We start from the raw sequence: 23,259 nt of genomic DNA on the forward strand, positions 1-23,259 counted from the left end.
ATTTACATCATGTGAAACTGGCATGATACACCAAACGTTGATCTTTGACTCCTCAACACAGTGGTGCAAAAATAATCTTGAAATAAAGTTTATACAAAAGTTTATACAAATACTAAACACAGTGCCAAACATATCACATTGATAATTCTTTTTATATTTAACATACGAGCCTGCTATGTATTGCACTTAAATATATAAAAACACAATACACTAAAGTGGTTCATCAGCTTTTTATATTGAAAAAAAAAATGATAGTAAAAGAAATTATTTGTGCATTTCATTTACACGAATTATGCATATTGTAAAAAAAGAGTTAGTAAAAATACTGCAAAAATAACCTCTTAAAAACATTAACATTTTACATACATGGATACAGTTTGTGTACACCCTTTATAATTGTGACTGGGTGATAACATATTTTTCATTCATGCCTTTTAGGTCATCCTTCTCTGGATTATGCATGTCGTAACTCACTTGTGCTGTTGGATGCTTGTACTCGTTGTACTCAACGTAAAGGTAAGTTACCATGGTAAGGGCCAGAACAGCCAAAACGATGTAAATCTTGGTAGACAGGCAGATATATGTGCTGTATGCAAATGCTATGACGAATCCCAGTGATTCCCACATGCGGTAGTTTGCAAATGCAGCTTCTTTATTCTTAGAGAAGAGAATCCCATACAGTACTGTAATGATAATGGACATTTTATATAAAAACTATACATAAAGATTTTTTCTTTATTACTAGTGATAAATAATTACAAATCAAATAAACATTAGTACACATCATTTTGTACATAATTCAAAATATTTATGAAGCTACAAAGACCTGTGGTTTTACTGTGGTACAAGAATGAGCTTTTTAAGACTTCAAGGCATTTTTATAATAAAAAAAAACAACTTATCATGTGGCTCAATGAAAGCCTGTAAGTTGCTTTGGATAAAACATCAGATGCATAAATTTGAATGCGTAATGTATCTGTGTTCCTACAGCTCAGTTGATTGATCCTTGCATTTGCAACGCAAAAGATTTTGAGTTAGATTTTTTTTAGGGCATGCTGACATACTGATAAAGAAATATTTTGCTTAAAGGACAAGTTCGGTATTTTACGCGTAAAGCCCTGTTTTAAGATTGTTTATGATGAAATAGAACGGTTTTGACTGAATTTTGGACATATGATGCTGGCACGCGAATTTTCAGGTGTTTGTTGTATCACCCCCCACCTCTACATCGGCTGTATAGGTGCACTGGAACAATCCTTCCTAAAATGCATTAAACTTTCGTTTACAAAGACGTGAAACTCACCGAGTGGTCAGGGGTGTTCACTGTTATGCTCACACAAAAATCGCTGGAAAAGATGGTAAATGCTATGGTTATGAAACCATACAGCCAAAAATATTTATTACAAAACGGCCTGTTCTGGTTCTTCATTCTGATTGGTGATAAAATACCCCGGTAACCCCACGGTTCAGACCGCATTAAGTATCACTGCGCTACTGTTGCTGTGAACTGATTTATGAAAATAATCACCAGTCTTTAATCATATTTAAAAATTTTCTACAATTGCACAATTAATGGCGATATCCAGATAAATGTCAATAAATATTGTTAAATCATGTCGTCAATAAAGAGAAAACGCTCCCTGAGGAGTTTCTACCTCAATTCATATTTCCGCTATCCACTGGGTGGCGATCTTACCCAACTTAAACACTGACGCATTCACTCAACACTAAAAACACCGTGTAGTACTGTTCATGGCTCTGAATCTGATCTCTTACAAAAGTTCTTCACAAAAATGGAATTATCTCCGCTTTTAGCTGAAATTTGAGAGGTGATAAGAGAACAAATGAAGGTAGGATGAAACTTTTTTTAGCGGAGCATCTGTTCTTTCATTTGATATATTTTATGTTTATTAAAAGTATATCATTTTTCTGGAAGCCATTAAACAAAAACTGGGTGGCAACTTTAAAAAAAAACGCTGACAGGGAAAGAGTTAAAGTTCAGCATGCTTCCACGCATATTTGATTATCACTTCAACAGTAAAACAATATAATTTTAAAATTAAAAATTAATCATATTTTCATTGTGTCTTTGCTGCGTCTGTGTTGGTTGGGAATTGCGCTCTGTTGCAGCCACACTTGATTCTGAGGAACTACTTTGTTTGGCGGAAGAGTAATATTTGTACTAATATAATTACAACTTATTTGTGTTTTATTTTGTGAAATCCTGCTAACGTTATGCATATGAAGTAATCGTTTTATAAAAGCAATAAGCCCCGCAAAGCAGTGGGGTTACAGTGCATTTTATAACAGCTAAGGGGGTTTTAGGAACTCTGCTTCGCGTCGTGCCTAACAACGCCCCTTAGCTGTTATAAAATGCACTGGTAACCCACAGCTTCTTTGGGCTTATTGCTTTATTCTATCGATTCTTTTAGCACTTTTATTTTTACCTCATTCCCCGCCAGCCATTTTTTTTGTTGCCCCGACATTTTTTGTGATTTTCACAAAGTTTCACAAAATGCCTCCCAGGAAAAATATATTCTTCTAAAAATATATAAACATACAAATATTTCAAATGAAAGAACAGCCCCTATGCTTTCAAACAAACAGTAAACAAACAAAACATGGGAAAATATTTCTATATTATATGTCTATATTTCTATATTATATATCTATATTTTTTTCTCTGCTTATAAAATTTTAAAATATGGGTATTTTTCTTAAATAATTGCATTTTTGTGAAGGAATTTTGTTAGAGATCAGATTCAGGGGTGCGTTTCCCAAAAGCATCATTAGCCAACTGTTGTAAGTTTTGTCGTGACAAAATTCAACAACTTGGTGTTTCCCGAAACCATAGTTCTAACAAACATTCGCAAGCTGCATCACAAACTTGTGTGGTTTAAACGACAGCTCTTCACCTGTCGTTAAGCATAGTTCCTTGTTATTAGAATATGTAGGCTTACGTTGATCATGCTTTTGAACAAAATAAACAAAAAACATGTAGTGCATTCTATATCCATCATTCTAAATATATAAAAATTGTATCTTACGTCTTTAAGTTTGTAAACAGAAATAAAGTGCTGCATTTGAAAACTGTGCATGTGCGCAGTCATACGAGCTTTAAGACCCTGGGGAATATCCCTGATAGGAGTGAGGTAAGAGGAAACATGCACATGAATTAGATATCTTATAAATAAACAACAGATAACTAAATCACGATAACAAAATCAGTCTTCTGATGCAATATATGTTATTTACAGCAATAATCTGACATTAAATCGATTTGCACAGATTAATTAGTACTTCACCTCCCACGTGACATCATCAACAATGTTGTTAAATCAACATGGTTCAAACAACGAATGTGCGACAAAGTTACTATGCTTTCGGGAAACAGTCGTGACAAGGTAGTTGGTTTCTCGTACTATGCATCGTACAATGTTGGTTCAACAGCGAGTTATGTCGTTGTTCGGGAAACGCAGCCCAGAACGATTATCAAAACATACACAGAACATATTTTTGTATAAATTGGGTAATTTAGTGGATAATCGCGGTATTACAGATTAACATAAAACCTCGTCAGGAACACATTTTTATGCAAATGTTTTCTCTTAATTGAAGAGATAACTCGTTAATGGCGGGGAAAGAGTTAAAAGTGTGTTTCATTAATTTGATTAACTCTTTCCCCGCCATTGACGAGATATCTCGTCAATTAAGAGAAAACGCTTCCCCGCCAATGACGAGATTTTCCGTCTTTCCGCAATACCGCTATTATCCACCAGGTGGCGCCCTTCCGCAACTTTTTAAACCCGGAAGTATTGCCCTATGGCAAGCGGCTGCATGTCCGTGTCTGTTTTAAAGATCGCTCTGAATGGAATCTCTATGAAAAGTCCGTCACAAAAATGGAATTATCTCTGCTTTTTGCTCAAAATGTGGTGTTTTTGCAGAAACTACCCATATTCAAAAGCTGATTGCAAAAGAACCACTGAAGGTAGGATGAAACGTTTTTTTTTTGTTTGAAAGCAGAGGGTCTGTTCTTTCATTTGGTAAATTGTATGTTTATATATTTAAAGAAGAACATTTTCTGGAAGGCATTAAACTTTGGTGAAAATCATGAAAAACGCTGGCGCTGGCTGGCAACTTTTGTTGGCTGGCGGTGAAAGAGTTAATAATATGACTGTATGCCATTATAGTAGTATGCCATATGAAGCACTCACCATTGGTTTGTGTTTGCCACACAGCATCTGCCATACCCCAAAGAGCAGAAATTACAAAGAACACAGGCAGCTGATCTGGATGAGGTCTCCAGTACAACAGGCCCAGTAAACAGCCCAGATTTGTCGCTGCAGCTGTAAGAGTCAAGAAACACAAAATTAACAGCAATTCTAACAACCGTATTTAAAGGGACAGTTCACCCAAAAATGAAAAGTCTGTCATCATTTACTCACACTCATGTTGTGCTAAACCTGTACGAGAAGATATTTTGTTAAGCACACAGTTGACTGCACCCATTAACTTCCATAGTAGGAAAAATAAATACTATGGAGTCAATGGGTACCGTCAACTGTGTGCTTACCATCATTCATCAGAATATCTTCTTTGAATAAAGAGACTCATACAAACATTTTTGGGTGAACTATCCCTTGTCAAACCAACTTGTTCCTCTATTACCCAAGCAAAAGAGAGCGATCCTTCCAGTGTACGCCGCCAGTCGTCCAAAAGCAAACGAGCAGACAGAATTCGTAGCCCCGAAGCAGATCATCACAAAACCAACATAGTGTATCCCTAAAGCACAGGTCACATAGTTCTGCGTGGAAAAATGTGATCATAAACACGTTAAGTTCATGGATAAGAGGGAGAATTAAGATGCAGAAGAGTCTTTATTTGATGTACCTTTGTGTATTCACCAGACATAAAACTTTGCTCGAACCCGCTGTACATGGTCAGTGGAATGAGCATCAATAATTTTGGATCTCTCAGGAGAGCAAAGGTAGCCAGAAAGGTGGTGCAGAAGGATTGATTTCCTTTGTTTTGACGAAAGTCTTTGGCTAGATCTCGGTCTATGTTGTCCAGAAGTACTGCCACGAAAAGTATGGCAAAGAGCCCCACAGCTGCATGCACCCAAAACATGAGGTACTGGATGTTATCTTACTTTCAAGGAAACACTATATTTTTTTATTTAATGTAGGAAGACGTGGACATTTTGTGAAATCCTCAATATGACAAATTTTACATTTTACATCACAAACAGAAACAGAAACAGTAAAGATAAATGATTCAGAGATTTCAGTCATTATTCAGTTGCTGCTATAAAACGTATTTTTAACAAATTAGGACAATTAGGTCACACATTTAGATCTTTTCTCACAAGTAAGCTATTAAAAAGCTGTGATGAAAAGGTGATTTTAAGTGGATGTACACTCTCAGAAAAAAGGTACAAGAAGGTACAAAGTGGTACCTTTTCAAAAAGTACACTTTCGAACCTAAAAAGTGCACATTGGTATACCTCACAGGTACATCTCTGTACCTAAATGATACATATTATGACCTTTTTAAAAGGTATCGTCCCAGTGACAACTTTTGTACCTTTTCTCTCGAGAGTGTATGAATGCAGTTTCCCTATGTAGTTCACATGATTTTTGTTTTGTTTTAAATGGTCCCAAGCTGTTACCCTTTCAAAAAGTACAACTATGAGTTCATATTAGTCTCTCAAATGCACATATTGGTACCAAATGTATACATATCTGTATATAGATGGTACACACACTCACCTAAAGGATTATAAGGAACACCTGTTCAATTTCTCATTAATGCAATTATCTAATCAACCAATCACATGACAGTTGCTTCAATGCATTTAGGGGTGTGGTCCTGGTCAAGACAATCTCCTGAACTCCATGGCATGGTTGTGAGTGCCAGACGGGCCGGTCTGAGTATTTCACAATCTGCTCAGTTACTGAGATTTTCACGGACAATCATTTCAGGGTTTACAAAGAATGACGTGAAAAGGGAAAACATCCAGTATGCGGCAGTCCTGTGGGTGAAAATGCCTTGTTGATGCTAGAGTTCAGAGGAGAATGGGCCGACTGATTCAAGCTGATAGAAGAGCAACTTTGACTGAAATAACAACTCGTTACAACCGAGGTATGCAGCAGAGCATTTGTGAAGCCACAACACGCACAACCTTGAGGCGGATGGGCTACAACAGAAGAAGACCCCACCGGGACCACTCATCTCCACTGCAAATATGAAAAAGAGGCTACAATTTGCACAAGCTCACCAAAATTAGACAGTTGAAGACTGGAAAAATGTTGCCTGGTCTGATGAGTCTCTATTTCTGTTGAGACATTCAGATGGTAGAGTCAGAATTTGGCGTAAATCAGGCACGTGCACACATAGACATCAAAGGGGGCTTGAGCACCTGCCCTTTTTATTCCTGGAGAGAAAGTGCCCTTTTTTCTGGGGTGCTTTAAAAAAAAAAAATAATATGATCTTTATTCATATAACAACTGATGTCTGTTTGTTTCTTGTGTTTTTTACTTGCTGCTTATTTAATTTAACATGAATTTATTCAGAAATCATTTAAATGAGATTTAAACTCTTATATAAAGAAAATAGCGCTATTTGTGGCACACAAACGGTTAACAGATGAGTCCCGCCTCCAAAATTCAAATCGCTAATATGATTGGCTTTACCTTTCCTTAGTCCCGCCTCTCTAACTTACTTTGCTTTATGATTGGTCTGTCTACACTCGTGCTGCATCATTCGCGCTTGAAGCGCCAAAGCTCAGCCTGAACGAGACGCGATAATGTGCTTGATTATGCAGGCAGCTACCGGTAAGTGTGTGAGGAAGAAAGCATTCTTATATTAACAGTTTTATGCACAAAATATGGGACACGTTGTTACACATAACGATTCAGGGACATTGTTTTCCATGGGAATCCCATATTAACCTGAGGAGTTGCAAACTTGTAACAGTGTAGTGTATGTAGTTTAAATAGACTGCTCATCAAATAATAAAGCACAAACAATAATATAATTGCTAACTACAGTAGTAAGCTTTTTTGTTTGCGTTTTTTGTAATGGCTGTTAAATAAGTATAATGTGTTATACTGGAGTGCTGGAGTAGATTGGGAAGAAATCTGATGGTTCAGTATTTTACTTGCCCAGTCTGAATTTTCACTGAAATCACAAAAAAGTAAAATATAAAATACAAATAAAATAGGCCTAATCTATATTTGTTGTTTCTGACATGTGTAAGCCTAATAAATATGAAACCTAAGATTAAAGGTGCCATAGGATGTGTTGTCATAATATGTTAAATTGTTCTTTGACAATTACATAGAAGGTATGTTGCTTTATTAAGTGCAAAAATTATCCAGAAACGTTTTTACATGTCCATTTACAACCCTAGAATTTGTCATTTGAATGAAATGGTCTATTTTTGCCCTATTTGAAAGGGTCATGAATAATAATGTTGAGCTCTGCTCTGAGGCTCATGCCAGAAGCTCACATTAGTAAACAGACCTTATATTTTGAGCCCTTATCAGACAAAAATAAATTTTGAGTAACAACTAATCAGCTAAACGCTAGCATATGATATAGCATTTATTGGCATGTAGCGCTAAATCAGCAGTCACAACTTTGTTTTTAGCATTTTAACAAATTTGTAATTAATGTGTAAATTAATGTTTTCAAAACATGCACATTGTGTAATGGCTTCCTTTCCTGCTCTATAAACCTAGACTACTAAGGAGACCATGGTGTCTGTGTGAGCAACTGATTATTTTGTAGACATCTTTTGAAAATGAAACAATTGCCTGAGTTTGAGGAAGATAAAATTAATTAACTTTTTTAATATTTTTTTAAAAAGGAAGTCAGAATTGCGTTAATATATATACTTTTTTATACATAATTATGAGAAGTGCCCTTTATTTCACTTGAGCCCCTGCCCCTCAAAATGTCTGTGCACGTCCCTGGCGTAAATAGAATGAGAACATGGATCCATCATGCCTTGTTACCACTGTGCGGGCTGGTGGTGGTGTAACGGTGTGGGGGATGTTTTCTTGGCACACTTTAGGCTCCTTGGTGCCAACTGGGCTTCGTTTGTCATGACTTTGGTTTATTGACTGCTTTATTTTGGGTTCTCAGTGTTGGTGTTTGTGTTTATAGTTTCACACGAGCGCGTCTCAGTCACGGGTGTAATTTGTGTTATTTGTTTCACCTGCGCCACTCACCTGCAGTTCATTTCATGGCCATTTCGGTTCAGTATTTAATCCCTGTGTGTTTTAGTGTTCTTGGCAAGTCCGTCTTTGTATGTGCTCGCCGGTTTCTAGCGCTGCTAGATTCTAGTCTTGTCCTGTCTAGTTTTTGCCAGTTTCTCTTGTCGGTTTTATTTTTCCCTGTTAGTCTGTGCTCTCTGCTACCCGTAGATTTTGGAGACTACTCGCCAAGTTCATCTACTGTTCTCCGCTCTCTCACGCTGCTATAAAGACTGCTTTCTCCATCAGCGTGCTGAGGATTCTCGCTGCGGCTCTGCCGCTGTCCTATTGGGCGGTTCCTCGCCACGGGAGCTGTCCAGCCTGCCCTGTCAGCTTTCAGCACCACTAACGCTCTCTCTCTCTCTGCCCGCCTCAGGATCATCTCGAGCTGGCTCTGTGCCCTAGTGAGCTGTGGACATCTCTCACTGTGTCGTGTGTGAGTTCTCTCCCTCTTCCACTGTTCGCCTGTGTGTGACAGTAGCCCGGACGAGTGTGCTCATCCTCTCAAGCCCAGCGTGTGCTTTCTGCTTCGCCGTCTGCCTCGGAGTGGCCTTTGCGCCCAGACGTGCTTCTGACATTTCCCTTATTATTATTTTAATAAATATTTCTGTTAACCTGCTCTGGGATCTCTCTGTGTGTGTTTTCATCGTAACAGAACGGACTTGCCACCATGGATCCCGCAGATGCAGAATCTGTCCGTTCTGCGCTCGCGCAGCAGGGAGCCTGGCTGGGCCAACACTCTGCCCAGCTTTCCACTACAGTTCAGGAGGTGGAGGATTTGTCCACTCGCATGGACGAGCTCTCCACACGCCTTGACCGGACTCGTCATTCCCTCGATTCAGAGCCCCATGCTGCCAACCCTCCACTCTTCCTGTCGGGCGTTTCTGTCCCAATGCTCGCTGGTGTTCGCTCTCCAGCCTCGCCGCTATGCGACTGAGCGCACCCGAGTCGCCTATGTCATCACCCTGCTGGTAGGGAGAGCGCGCCAGTGGGGCACCGCCGTTTGGGACGCCCAGGATCCCTTTTGCCGGTCATTTGAGGAGTTTCGGGAGGAGATGGTAAAGCTCTTTGATCGCTCCGTTCGTGGTGATGCCGCCGCGGCTCGGCTGGCTCGCCCAGGGATCGGGCTCGGTGACGGATTACTCCATTCAATTCAAGACTTTGGCGGCGGCATGCAGCTGGAACGAGGCAGCCCTCCGGGCGCAGTTTCTTGAGGGTCTGAGTGACAACATTCAAGATGAGATAGCGACCCACGACCTCCCACACTCACTTGACGGCATCATCGAGCTGGCGCTTAGAGTTGAAGCCCGGATGCTGTTCCGCGACCAGCGCCGTACTCTCCGTCACCGGGCCTTTTTGAGCGAGCCCACCCAGTCCAGCCAGCCCAGTAATTCGTTATCTGTGGAGAGTGAGCCCATGCAGCTGGGCAGGATGCGTTTATCGCAGAGAGAGAGAGAGCGTCGCCTTCAGAATTCTCTATGCCTCTATTGTGGCAAACCTGGACATTTTGCCAAACTCTGCCCGGTAAAAGGGGTTGCCCACCGGTGAATCAGGGGTCCTGGTGGGCCCCACGTCACAGAAAACCTCCCCATCATCCTGCACCCGGCTTCCGGTCACCTTGTCCTTCTCTGGTTTCGATCATCCCACTATGGTTCTGCTCGACTCGGGCGCCGAGGGCAATTTTATCAGTGAGGACCTGGCTCGTGCTTGTGGCATTCCTGCTGTCTCTCTCGAAGCTCCCCTGGATGTATGGTCCATCAGAGGTCAGCAGATGGCACAGATCACTCATTGCATGCCCCCTGTAAGTCTTTTTATTTCTGGCAATCATCGTGAGGAGATTGTGTTGTACATTCTGCATGCCTCTCTATCTCCCATCATTTTAGGGCATGCATGGTTGGCACAACACAATCCCCATGTTGATTGGCAACAAGATGTTATTTTAACTTGGTCTCAGTCCTGTCATGTGTCTTGTCTTGGTTCTGCTGCTTCGGGTTCTGTTTCTTCTCTCCCTCAAGTTTCGGCGGTTGATTTGACTGGAGTCCCGGCGGAGTATGCCGATATCGGTCAGGTGTTCAGTAAAGCCCGGGCCACCTCCCTTCCCCCTCACCGGCTGTACGATTGTTCTATCGAACTCCTCCCAGGCACTTCTCCGCCCAAGGGTAGACTTTATTCTTTGTCTGGTCCTGAGAGAGAGGCTATGGACCGTTATATTAATGATGCCCTTCGTGCCGGTCTCATCCGTCCCTCCACCTCCCCCGCAGGGGCGGGGTTTTTCTTTGTTAAAAAGAAGGACGGCTCCCTTCGTCCCTGTATTGATTATAGGGGTTTGAATGACATTACTGTTAAGAATAGGTACCCCCTTCCTTTAATGTCTTCTGCTTTTGAGCTTTTGCAGGGAGCACGGTTCTTCACCAAGTTGGATTTACGCAATGCCTATCATTTGCTACGCATAAGAGAGGGCGATGAGTGGAAGACAGCATTTAACACCCCTACTGGACACTTTGAGTACTGCGTTCTCCCTTTCGGGCTTTGTAACGCTCCCTCTGTCTTCCAGACTTTGGTTAATGATGTGCTGAGAGACATGATTAACAAGTTTGTCTTTGTGTACATAGATGATATTCTCATCTTTTCTCCCTCTATGCAGGAACACACTCAGCATGTCCGCCGAGTCTTACGTCGATTACTTGAGAACAAGTTATATGTGAAGGCGGAGAAGTGCGAGTTTCACAAGAGGTCGGTTTCGTTTCTGGGTTTTGTGATTGCCGAGGGTGAGATACGTCCCGATCCAGCCAAGGTCAGAACGGTGGCCGAATGGCCAGTCCCCGACTCCCGTAAGGCATTACTTCGTTTCTTAGGGTTCGCCAATTTTTACCGGCGATTCATTAGAAACTTTGGTCAGATTGCTCAACCCCTTACGGCTCTCACCTCCACCAAGGAGAGGTTTGTCTGGGGTATGGAGGCTCAGGAGGCCTTTGATAAGTTAAGGTCCCGGTTTATCACTGCTCCTGTTCTTTCTATTCCAGATCCTACCTCCCAATTCATTGTTGAGGTGGATGCTTCGGATGTCGGGGTTGGTGCCGTTCTGTCTCAGCGATCGTCTAAGGATGGCAAGGTGCATCCTTGCGCTTTCTTCTCACACCGGCTTAACCCAGCAGAGCGAAACTACGACATAGGGAATCGGGAGCTGCTGGCTGTCAGATTGGCTTTGGGTGAGTGGCGTCACTGGTTAGAGGGGACCTCGGAACCCTTCCTGGTCTGGACGGACCACAAGAATTTAGAATATATCCGTTCAGCCAGGAGGTTAACATCACGTCAGGCTCGTTGGGCGGTCTTCTTTGACAGATTTAACTTCATCCTCTCGTACTGGCCTGGCTCTAAAAACACAAAACCTGATGCCCTCTCTCGGTTGTTCGAGGTTTCCAGTTCTGACAGAGACGAAACCATCCTCCCGGAGGGGCGGGTGGTGGGGGCTCTGCGCTGGGGCATCGAACAGCGAGTGAGGGAGGCCGGACGGGAGGAGGAAGTGCCAGAGGGGTGCCCAGCGGGTCGACTTTGGGTTCCGGAATCGCTCCGTTCCGAGGTCATCCGGTGGGGTCACGAGTCCAAGTTAGTTTGTCATCCTGGAGTTCGGAGATCGCTGGCTGCCGTCCGTCAGCGATTTTGGTGGCCCTCTATGGGCTCCGATGTCAGACAGTTTGTGTTAGCCTGTCAGGTTTGTGCCCGCAATAAGGCTTCTCATCAAGCCCCAGTTGGTCTGCTTAAGCCCTTATCTGTCCCTTCCCGTCCTTGGTCTCACTTAGCCATTGATTTTGTTACCAATTTACCAAGTTCTAGAGGTAACACTGTAATTTTGACCTCTGCCCAAACTCCCCTCTGCCAAGGAAACGGCTCAGATTATGATAGAACACGTCTTTCGCTTACATGGTCTGCCTTCTGACATGGTTTCTGATAGGGGTCCTCAGTTCATTTCCCGTTTTGGCAAGAGTTCTGTAGACAGATCGGCTCCACAGCCAGCTTGTCTTCAGGTTATCACCCACAGACCAACGGGCAATGCGAACGGGCTAACCAGGATCTTGGTCGTGCGCTCCGCTGTCTGACATCTCAATATCCGAGCTCCTGGTGCCAACAGTTACCCTGGGTAGAATATGCTCATAACTCTCTCCCTGTTTCATCCCTTAAAATGTCCCCGTTTGAGGCTTCCATGGGTTTTCAGCCTCCTTTTTTGCCCAGCTCAAGAACCCGATGCGGCGGTCCCGTCTGCGCTAGCCTTCGTTCGACGTTGCAGACGCACCTGGAGGAGGGCTAGAAATACTTTACTCGAAACCTCCAGAAGGACCAAAGCCGCGGCTGACCGTCATCGTAGACCCGCGCCCCGCTTTATCTGTGGGCAGAAGGTATGGCTTTCTTCCAAGGATCTGTCTCTCCGAGGGCCATCTCGCAAGCTGGCACCTCGCTTCCTTAGGCCATACAGTATTGAAAAGGTTATTAACCCGGTGACAGTCAAGCTCAGATTGCCCCCTGCTCTCGGTCGGGTTCATCCAGTTTTTCATGTGTCTAAACTGAAGCCTGTGTTTTTTTCTCCTTTTAACCCTGTCCCTTCTGCTCCCACCCCTCCCACCCTGCAGCTTTTGGATGGTGCCCCAGTTTTCACTGTTAAGACCCTTTTAGATGTGCGTCGGCGGGGCAGGGGTTTTCAGTATTTAGTGGATTGGGAGGGCTATGGTCCGGAGGAGAGGTGTTGGGTACCGGCCCGGGACATCCTGGATCCTGATTTGATTGTGGACTTCCGTCGGCGACGAGGTGAGCCCTCCCTTGGACCGCCTGGTGGCGGTCGTGGGGGGGGTCCTGTCATGACTTTGGTTTATTGACTGCTTTATTTTGGGCTCTCAGTGTTGGTGTTTGTGTTTATAGTTTCACACGAGCGCGTCTCAGTCACGGGTGTAATTTGTGTTATTTGTTTCACCTGCGCCACTCACCTGCAGTTCATTTCATGGCCATTTCAGTTCAGTATTTAATCCCTGTGTGTTTTAGTGTTCTTGGCAAGTCCGTCTTTGTATGTGCTCGCCGGTTTCTAGCGCTGCTAGATTCTAGTCTTGTCCTGTCTAGTTTTTGCCAGTTTCTCTTGTCGGTTTTATTTTTCCCCTTTTAGTCTGTGCTCTCTGCTACCCGTAGATTTTGGAGACTACTCGCCAAGTTCATCTACTGTTCTCCGCTCTCTCACCCTGCTATAAAGACTGCTTTCTCCATCAGCGTGCTGAGGATTCTCGCCGCGGCTCTGCCGCTGTCCTATTGGGCGGTTCCTCGCCACGGGAGCTGTCCAGCCTGCCCTGTCAGCTTTCAGCACCACTAACGCTCTCTCTCTCTCTGCCCGCCTCAGGATCATCTCGAGCTGGCTCTGTGCCCTAGTGAGTTGTGGACATCTCTCACTGTGTCGTGTGTGAGTTCTCTCCCTCTTCCACTGTTCGCCTGTGTGTGACAGTAGCCCGGACGAGTGTGGTCATCCTCTCAAGCCCAGCGTGTGGTTTCTGCTTCGCCGTCTGCCTCGGAGTGGCCTTTGCGCCCAGACGTGCTTCTGACATTTCCCTTATTATTATTTTAATAAATATTTCTGTTAACCTGCTCTGGGATCTCTCTGTGTGTGTTTTCATCGTAACATCGTTTAAATGCCACGGCCTACCTGAGCATTGTTTCTGACCATGTCCATCCCTTTATGACCACCATGTATCCATCCTCTGATGGCTACTTTGAGCAGGATAATGCACCATGTCACAAAGCTCGAATCATTTCAAATTGGTTTCTTGAACATGACAATGAGTTCACTGTACTGAAATGGCCCCCACAGTCACCAGATCTCAACCCAATAGAGCATCTTTAGGATGTGGTGAAACGGGAGCTTCGTACCCTGGATGTGCATCCCATAAATCTCCATCAACTGCAAGATGCTATCCTATCAATATGGGCTAACATTTCTAAAGAATGCTTTCAGCACCTTGTTGAATCAATGCCACTTAGAATTAAGGCAGTTCTGAAGGTGAAAAGGGGTCAAACACAGCATTAGTTTGGTGTTCCTAATAATCCTTAAGGTGAATGTATTTAGCACTTTTTTTAAAGGGCACTGCCCCAGTGACAGCTTAGGATCATATTTTGACCATTTTCTTCGATAGTGCATCCAAGCAAAGTCGAAAGTCCTCATACTAGACTTACTATACTATACATACTATATGTTTTATAATGCAAATTAGTGCACAATTGTCTTAGGTGTATACAGCCTATAAATGCTGGATTATAAAACAACCCAGCAAAGGTTAAATTACAACCCAACATGTTGGGTCAAAAAGAGACGAACCTAACCTGTGGGTTGTTATTGAACCTTTGGGTTGTTTTAACCTATTGTTGAGTCAAATATAAAAATTTTCTAGGCTAATTTAACCCAACAGCTATTTTGCATTTTTTGACCCAACGCAAGGTTAAAAAAACAACATTTTTTAGAGTCCAAATAATTTTTGGCGCTACTGTAATGCTTTATTGCATAAAATGAAAACAAATTTTGCCTACCAATATAACTGCCCACCAATGTGTCCACTAGGCTTTTTACTGGCCGTGTTGTATTTCCAGTGGTGGTAAAGTTATCATAGCATAACGCAGCACCGCAGTACTGCAGATCCTCCTCAGGGATTTCAGCTGTTGACACAGACATATATTTACTGCATAAAGATGAATTTTGGCGAATAAGTACGTTTTTGATTGTATTTTATTACCGATGTTAGAATCCTGTCCGAATATAAGAGATGACATGAGGTTTCCCCACACTGCAGACGATTGAAAGATGAAGAAAAAGACTCCAAAGTATTGGTTTATGATATCCTGGCTTTTCTTGTTGCTATTCTGGCCTTCCAAATTTCCAGTTATGGTGAGATATGTGCATTTTGCAGACCACAGCGGTGCACCTCCCAAACCCAAAATGGCAGATGTACTCAATAGACTCGCCCTGGAGAGAAGATATTTTTGAAACATTGCAGATACAGGTAACATACAACCAAACTCAAATGCCTGTTTTGGTTACACTTTACTTAAAGGGGTGTTTATAAGACTGACATGACACCTTTATAACCATAACATGACACGTGCCATGAACATGAAGGAGATTTTATGCACATTTATGAGAACTGTCATTACGTGTCATTTGTTTAATTGTGTCATTTTTATGCAAAGATGATATTGTTAGAAATGTCTTAGTTATGACAACTTGACATTAACCAATACATAATAACTTGTCACGACAACTTGACATTACCAAGACAACATAATTGACCACTTTTTACAGTAATGCAGTAATTGAATTTGTCATTAAAATGTCATTAAGTGTTAATACTCTGTCATATAGTTTTATAACAAAGTCAACAATATTTTTTGACCTCAACTACAGTGTTACAAATATAATTTGTTATTAAAATGTCATTAAGTGTTAATACTCTGTCAAATGTTTTATAACAACGTCCTGAATATTCTTCAGTTCATATTGTTGTTTTATTTGTTTCCTCTATGATAAAATCGATCATCCAGTAATAATAATAATAATAATAATTAAAACTGATAAAATTATATTTTATTGCATTTGGAGAACGATTCACGTAAATTTAAATTAAATCAGTACAATGATGTGTTAAGCCATGCAGACTTGGGTCCATATCATTGGAAAAACAGTTAATTACATTTAATTAATTATTTCAATGTTTTGTTATTTTTTTTGGTCACACTTTATCACTGTTAAGGTGTAATTATACATTTAAGTACTAAGTAATAATCATTAACAACATGTACTTACTACAGGGTTGGGGTTAGGATTAGGGTTTGGTTTAGAGTTAGTTGCATGTAATTATGCATAATTAACTGTTATTACTATAATAATTACATGTAGCATGTAACAAAGACACAAAAGTGTTACCTTTTTTTCTTTGTCAGAACATTTTAGAACCCTCTGTGTGAGTAAGAACAAGTTCTGCTAGGTGTCAGTTTTTTTATGTATTGTGCACAAAGTTAAATATAATCTTTTGATATGCTTGTTGCATTTTGTTAAGGTATTTAACAGTATTTGTATTAAGACTAAATGACATTTAATGACAGTTAAATGTAATGTTAACCCATAATGCTAGTTTTTTAAGTTTGATAATTATTCTGCTATGTCATTTTAATTTATGTAAGACTTATGACAAGTTATGATGTATTGGTTTATGTCAAGTTGTCATAAAAAAGACATCTCAAACAACGTTATCTTTGCATTAAAAATTACATAACTGAACAAATGACACTTAATGACTTAATAAATGTGCACAGAGGGGTTTTTTGAGCCAAATGGATTTTGCATGCAACCTCAAAATCAAAGAAGCGTCCATTAATCTGTTATTTGACTTTTAATCTGTTTAATATGCACAATATTATCAATTCTGTGCTGCATTTATGTCACTTTTCAGAGATTTTTTGTCGTTTTGATAGTGTTTTGATCATGTTACTTCATGTTACATCAGCGTCTAAACGCGCCCACAAGCTTTGCTGTTGCTGGCGCTGCATTTGGCTATCTGAGGAAGTAAAACGCCTAAGTAACGCTCACAACATTTCCAAACCCCAGTACGGTAATGTGCAGTTAACCTCCTCTAGAAAATGTATAGTTTAATTTAATGCAAAAATCTGTTCCTCTAAAAATTTTATCTAAACATATTTAAATCATTATTGAACATTACAATCAATCACGTGGCTATAGCTTATGTCCTTTTCGTTGTTTATATACTTTATGGATTTAAAATGACATTATAGGATAATGCAGTTATGCATTAATGCATTAATGACACAAATTTAAACAAGTCATTAAGCAAAACGTAAATAAACAAAAGATGTAAATATGATGACAATAGTTCGATTGAATAGTATTTGATATAAAAGTTAGTCAACACTTTAATTTTGGAGGTTTTTGCATGAAGGCAGGGGCGCTCAGATTGTTTGAAACGTAAGTGCCATGGAAAAGACTGAAAGCTCTATAATATTTTGTATGATGTCTGTGTATGCACAAATTTCTGTGAACTGTGCACACTGTGCCCCCTTAAAAAAAAATTGGTGCATGACGCCCCTGAATGTGCATAAAATCTCCTTTATGTTCATGGCACGTGTCATGTAATGATTATGAAGGTGTCATTGTCAGTCTTACGAACACCCCATCAAGTTAAGTGTTACCGAAGATTTTTAAAGCTGTATTTGTTAACAAGTAAATGCATTAGCTAATATGCACTAACAATGAACAATATAGTTTTCAGCATTACTTGGTGACCACAAACCAGTCATAAGTAGCACCGGTATATAGCAATAGCCAACAAAACATTGTTTGCATCAAAATGCAAAAGGCAAGTAAGTATAAAAACAAACTATTTATCATTAGTAATATGTGTTACTAAAGACTTAATTTAAACAACTTTAAAGGCTCAATATTTCTCAATATTTTGTTTTGTTTGTACCCTCAGATTCCAGATTTTCAAATAATGTATCTCAACCAAATATTGTCCTATCCTTACAAACCATCCATCAATAGAAAGCTATATATTCAACACAGTTGTTCATGTTAGTTCATTGTGCATTAAAAGTTAAAACTTTAACTTTATACATTCTTTATGATTTATGACTGATTTTATAAATGTATAAGTAAATGCTGAAATTAACATGAAGATTAAAGAATGCTGTTGAAGCATTGTTCAGTGTGTTAGCTAATGCTTTAACTAATCACTGTTAAACATTTCTGTAGAAATTACAGTATTACTAGCAGCAGTTTTCCAGTAACTTAATATAGATATAAATGTATGTTATTTACTGGCAACAGTTTGTTCAGAAATAGATGAACATGAAACATTAACAAGACTTTAAAAAAAATGGCATTATGCAAAGCATTTCTGGGAACCTAAATCTAAAAAAAAAAAAATGAGGAAGGTCAATGAGGATTTCGGGTTCCCAGAATGATTTGCATGAGGCTGTTTTTTATCATTTTATTCTGTAAATTGTTTAATATATTTTTTTTCTTTAAACAAACTGTTGCCAATAAATTTGATAAATATAAATCTATAATAAGTTACAGGTAAACTGCTCCATAATTACAGCAATTATTTTATAGTGATGTTAACAAATTGAATATTTGTGTAAAAAATCCCAACAAACTGTATATCACAATATTATGTGCTGTTTTGAACTATATAATATTTTTTAAATGCACGCACCAGCCTGGCTTTAGGTTTCCAAAAGAATATGTCACATAACAACCCATAGAAAGGACGATGGTCCATTTACAGCCCAAATTCTTGATCATTATGGGAGGCAGAAACATTGAGGAGAGAATAATCGCTGCATATAAGACGCTGAGAGATATAACTCCCATTCCATCCTCTGAATTCAGACTGCTCTGTAACATACAAAACAAGCAACTAGCAAAGTATAAATAGAAATCAATATTAATGATGAACCATAGTATCAGTAAGGGGGTTTCTGACAATGCATAAAGAAACATCCCCATGCAACACCATGTATTTGTATTTGTTACCTGTAAACTTTGCAAGCCTCCATATGCAGTAAATAACAACAAAAATCCAAAAGAAACCACAAGGATATTTTTGGTGTTTCGACTTATCATTTTCGTAGATCTTAAATCCTGTTTAAAGTAATACGGTTCAGTAATGTGCAGAAAGTCCTGTAAGATGGTAAAGTATAGATGAACTCCAAGTTTGTAGAGAACTAATATAGTAAAGGAAATTGTGCTCCAGGACAAAGTTCAGGGTGTTGCAGTCATAAACGCTGACAGTATTTGTATGATGTTATTTGCATAAAGTTAAGTCAAACAACTGCTGATTTCTTATCAGTCACTTAAATGGTTTTAAAGCTATTTTAGAGACAGTAAGGTATAGTGTTATGATATCAGTCTTTAAAGTTTTATCATGTCCATACATGAGCTGAATGTGTTGACTGTGATATATTTAAATAACATGTGTTGTCCTTGTCTTAATCTGTGAGAAAAACGTATAAAAAGCTGACAGGTTGTATTGTCAAACATTTTTATTATTTGTCACACGCTCAGAGGCAATGCAATATGTTTTAGTAAACATTTTATTGGTGCACCATTTCCAGTTTGAACTTCAGGAGTTTGAACCCACAATTTTTTTTTATCAGCACGCCTTTTAACACATACATACAGTATAGTATGACATTTTGACATATTTATGGATCAACGCCTCTGAAATGTTTTGTTTATAACCAATATAATGTTGTATTTAATTTTGAAATGCATTTTAGTGACTCTTTGCTTTGGCACAGTTGCCAAACGTTGTGCCAGAAGCTCTGTGATCTAACAAACCTGTGAACAAAAACTATCAAACAAAAATTTTCTTAATGTGAATTGTTTTCTTCAGAAAGGTTTTATTTGCTAACTTACAATAATCACTGTGTCAATATTCCAAAACGAACTTTATTTTTGTTCACACCCATTATAAAGTCATTACAAACCATTTCCTTTTATTTGTACACAAGGTTGAAATTTACCTTAAACACACCTTGAACTTTGTAGCAATCATAAAAATATTTGATACTGTTAAACATTACACTCCAAACTGCAGATATGTTTTCATTATGCAATTACAATATGAAGCATGAGGGCTGTGCTGTGTTGTGAATGTAGTCACTAAGGGGCGGTTTCCCGGACAGAGATTAGACTAAAATAGAAGTAAGAACTTTCCAAATTGAAAACAACTTGCACTGACATTGCAAGTTGCAAATAAGATACATCAGTGCCCTTTGTTTTGCCTTAAAATTCACACTACCAACGTTTTTAGTAAGGCATGTTTGTTAAAACTAGTTACATTATCCAATTTAACTTAAGGCCTAGTCCTGGCTTAAGCTAGTCCCTGTCCGGGAAACCACCCCTAAATGTCTGGCACGACGTTTGGCAATTGTGCCAAAGCAAAGTGTCACTGAAATGCATTTCTAAATTGAATACAATATAAAAGGGGGTTATAAACAAAACATTTCAGTGCCGATGATCTATAAACATGTCAAAATGTCATAATTTACTGCATGTGTATTTTATCAGGCAAATAATGAGTCTGTCAAAAAAAAAAAATCAACAAATATGTTTATGTTACTTTAACTTAGCAAATTAGGTTAAATAATTTAAAGGTCAAAACTTCAAAAAGTCAGTTCAATTGATTTGCATAATTGAGTTGTTTAACATTTATTACAGTGTAATGAGACAGATACTCATGTGTAGCAGCATTGCAAAAAATATTTTTTAAGAAAAGAAATTCTTAGTATTTTTGTCTTGTTTTTAGTAAAAATATAAAAAAAATCTTAAATTAAGATGCTTTTTCTTGAAAATATGTCTAGTTTTAGACCAAAAATATCAAATGTAAGTGATTTTGTGCATAAAACAAGCAAAAAAAAAATAATCTGCCAATGGGGTAAGAAAAAATCTTGAAAATTTTTCTTAAACACTAAATTCAAGTAAAATTCAAGAAAATGTTGCTTACCCCATAAGCAAATTTTTTTGCTTGTTTATGCACAAAATCCCTTAAATTTGATATTTTTGGTCTAAAAACTAGACTTATTTTCTTGGGTTGTTTTGGTCATCAAGAAAAAGCATCTTAATTTAATAATTTTTAGATATTTTTACTGAACTAAGATTTTTTATTCTTGAAAATCATTTTTTGCAATGTATTTAAACTACAAAAAAATTTGCCTTTAAGACCCAACATTTGTGCCCTGACTGGTTGTACTATAATACACTTTAGCCAATCAGTAATTTATACTTAGCGCCTGGTTATCTTTGAGTTATAATATTCATCAAGTGTGTTTCCCTGAAGATTTATTTTCCTGTTTCATTTACCGTCGCCTTGTAAAAATACATTTTACAGTAAGCATTCTTAGATAATGTTAAGAAAAATGACCGATGTATGATAAATGCGATAAAGAGCTGCAATCATCAACATCATGTCTCTGATTGTAAAATGAATATTGTTTTACTGCTCTCTATTTCAAACAGCTGAGTGGTGAAATGTAACCACAGCAGTAACTCCACCCAGCTTTTATCTCTTTGTTTGACTCTTCTTCCTTTTAAGTCAGATTATATCACGTAACCTGATGCTTTTGTCCCCACATGATTAGAGATTAACTAAAGTTAGTTCACTCACAATGATTACAGTTTGATTCTTACTTACAAGAACTGTAGGGTTTATCTGGGATAGCGAATCCTAGGATGGACTGAAGGATCTTAGATGCTAAGATACATTATAGTAATTAGTTTAAAGATCAGCTATAGGTTATAGGTGTTTATGTTCGAGTACACACTTTATAAACAATACATATTTGCTCATAAACCTACATGCAGATTTTTATATTATAGTGGAAACGCTAGATAAGATAAGTAAGTTCGTTGGGATATTTTACAAGATTACAGTTAAATAGAGAGCTTTAAATGATTCTCTGAATCTTCTATACAAAAACAGGCATCATACATTTAAAAAAAAATAATTAACCACACTTTAATTATTTCATACTTTTATAAGCATGCAAAAAAAAAAAAACGTTTCTTTGAGGGTTAATGGATAGAAAATATTATGTGTGGCTAAATGCAAAGTTTTTCGATTTCTTAACACTAGATGTCAGTGTTTGACAAATATTATGGTGAGAACTTTCCATATAGAAGGTATGCACTCTGTCTTTTGCCATTCAGTCTGCGTAACTGCAGTCACTTTCGCCAAAAGTGACGTCATGTGCATACCCTCTATTCAACCCTATAACTTCTACCATACCTGTTTTCCAACCAGAGGCTTAAAATGATGTAAATTAAGAATTATTATGTAAAATTAAAAACAAAACAAGCATTAAAGGGGACATATCATGAAAATTCGACTTTTTCCATGTTTAAGTGCTATAATTGGGTCCCCAGGGTGTCTATCAACCTAACATGTGAAAAAGATCAACCCAATAACTTAGTTTTGACAAACCATTCTCTGCAAAGAAAAAATAGGTCAAATTTGGCTCCCTCTGTGATGTCAGAAGGGGATAATACCGCTCCTTAATCTGCACTATCCAACCACGGCACTTCCATTTAGTGCAGAGATCAGCTCATTTGCATTTTAAAGGACACACCCAAAACTGCACTTTTTTTGCTCACACCTACAAAGTGGCAATTTTAACATGTTATAATTAATTATTGTTATACCACAGGCCTGTTGAATGCTTTATTCTAATTGGCTGAGAAATGTTCCATGGGTGTTGATTATTTTTCTGTAAACCGCACACCTAATTTGTCCAATGTCTTAAAAATAGACACCAGAGCAATGTTTTTGGTAACCGTGGTATAAACAGAATAATTGACTCCGGTCCATTGAATTATTTGAAAATAATGCACACCCGCTTTGTAACCTTGGGTGTGCATTATTTTCTTATAATTCAACAGTCCATCGTCAATTATTCTTAACATATGGAATTTGGGCCAAAACTTCACATGCGTACTTTGGAGATACAAATATTTATTTTACATCTTAAAAAAGTCTTGTGAAATGTTCCCTTTAAAACAAGGGATTTTTAGTATGTCTAGAAAATTTGATTGGGTTAAAATTGTTAGTAGGGGCCTTCACATATTGTTATGGACAATAAGATTTTTTTCTGTAAACCGTACACCTGACCTGTCAAATGTCTTAAAAATAGACACCAGAGCAGTTTTTGTGTTAACCGTGGTATAAGCAGAATAATTGACTATAGTCCTTTGAATTATTTGAAAATAATGCACTCAATTATTCCTTACTTAAAACCGAACTGACTTATGTCTTGTAATGCTCAAAACAACAGATGAGGTTAAAACTACTTGTGTTCAGCTGGGATTGAGCCAACACTCACTAACCTTGCAAGTGCCTCGCTGAGATTTTCCCTCTTTCTCAAGCCTCCTGTTCATGTGCAAATCCCTTCAGGAATGCCAGAC

The 23,259-nt window shown here is 38.9% G+C and overlaps 1 protein-coding gene across 1 annotated transcript; it reads right to left on the bottom strand.

Moving 5' to 3' along the window:
• Window positions 1–243: 243 nt before the first annotated feature.
• unc93a (unc-93 homolog A) lies at window positions 244–19,071 on the bottom strand. Its single transcript, XM_065256270.2, has 8 exons — window positions 18,832–19,071; window positions 18,512–18,693; window positions 15,017–15,246; window positions 14,814–14,939; window positions 4,891–5,108; window positions 4,669–4,804; window positions 4,215–4,346; window positions 244–683 (listed from the first exon to the last, which is right to left on the bottom strand). Exons 1-8 carry the CDS (start codon window positions 18,919–18,921, stop codon window positions 391–393), a joined length of 1,407 nt encoding a protein of 468 aa, XP_065112342.1. The 5' UTR covers window positions 18,922–19,071; the 3' UTR covers window positions 244–390.
• Window positions 19,072–23,259: the final 4,188 nt, after the last annotated feature.

Source organism: Paramisgurnus dabryanus, chromosome 12, assembly GCF_030506205.2.
Source record: "Paramisgurnus dabryanus chromosome 12, PD_genome_1.1, whole genome shotgun sequence".
In the NCBI taxonomy this organism is placed as follows: Eukaryota; Metazoa; Chordata; class Actinopteri; order Cypriniformes; family Cobitidae; genus Paramisgurnus; species Paramisgurnus dabryanus.

Bases quoted from the DNA above. Each gene is read 5' to 3' on its own strand.
- unc93a (XM_065256270.2), bottom strand. From the start codon at position 18,921: ATGATAAGTCGAAACACCAAAAATATCCTTGTGGTTTCTTTTGGATTT. The intron at 15,247-18,511 runs GTGCGTGCATTT...TCTTCTCTCCAG, and splicing joins GGAAACCTAAAGCCAGGCTG to GGCGAGTCTATTGAGTACAT. The intron at 14,940-15,016 runs GTAATAAAATAC...CTGTGTCAACAG, and splicing joins CGGACAGGATTCTAACATCG to CTGAAATCCCTGAGGAGGAT.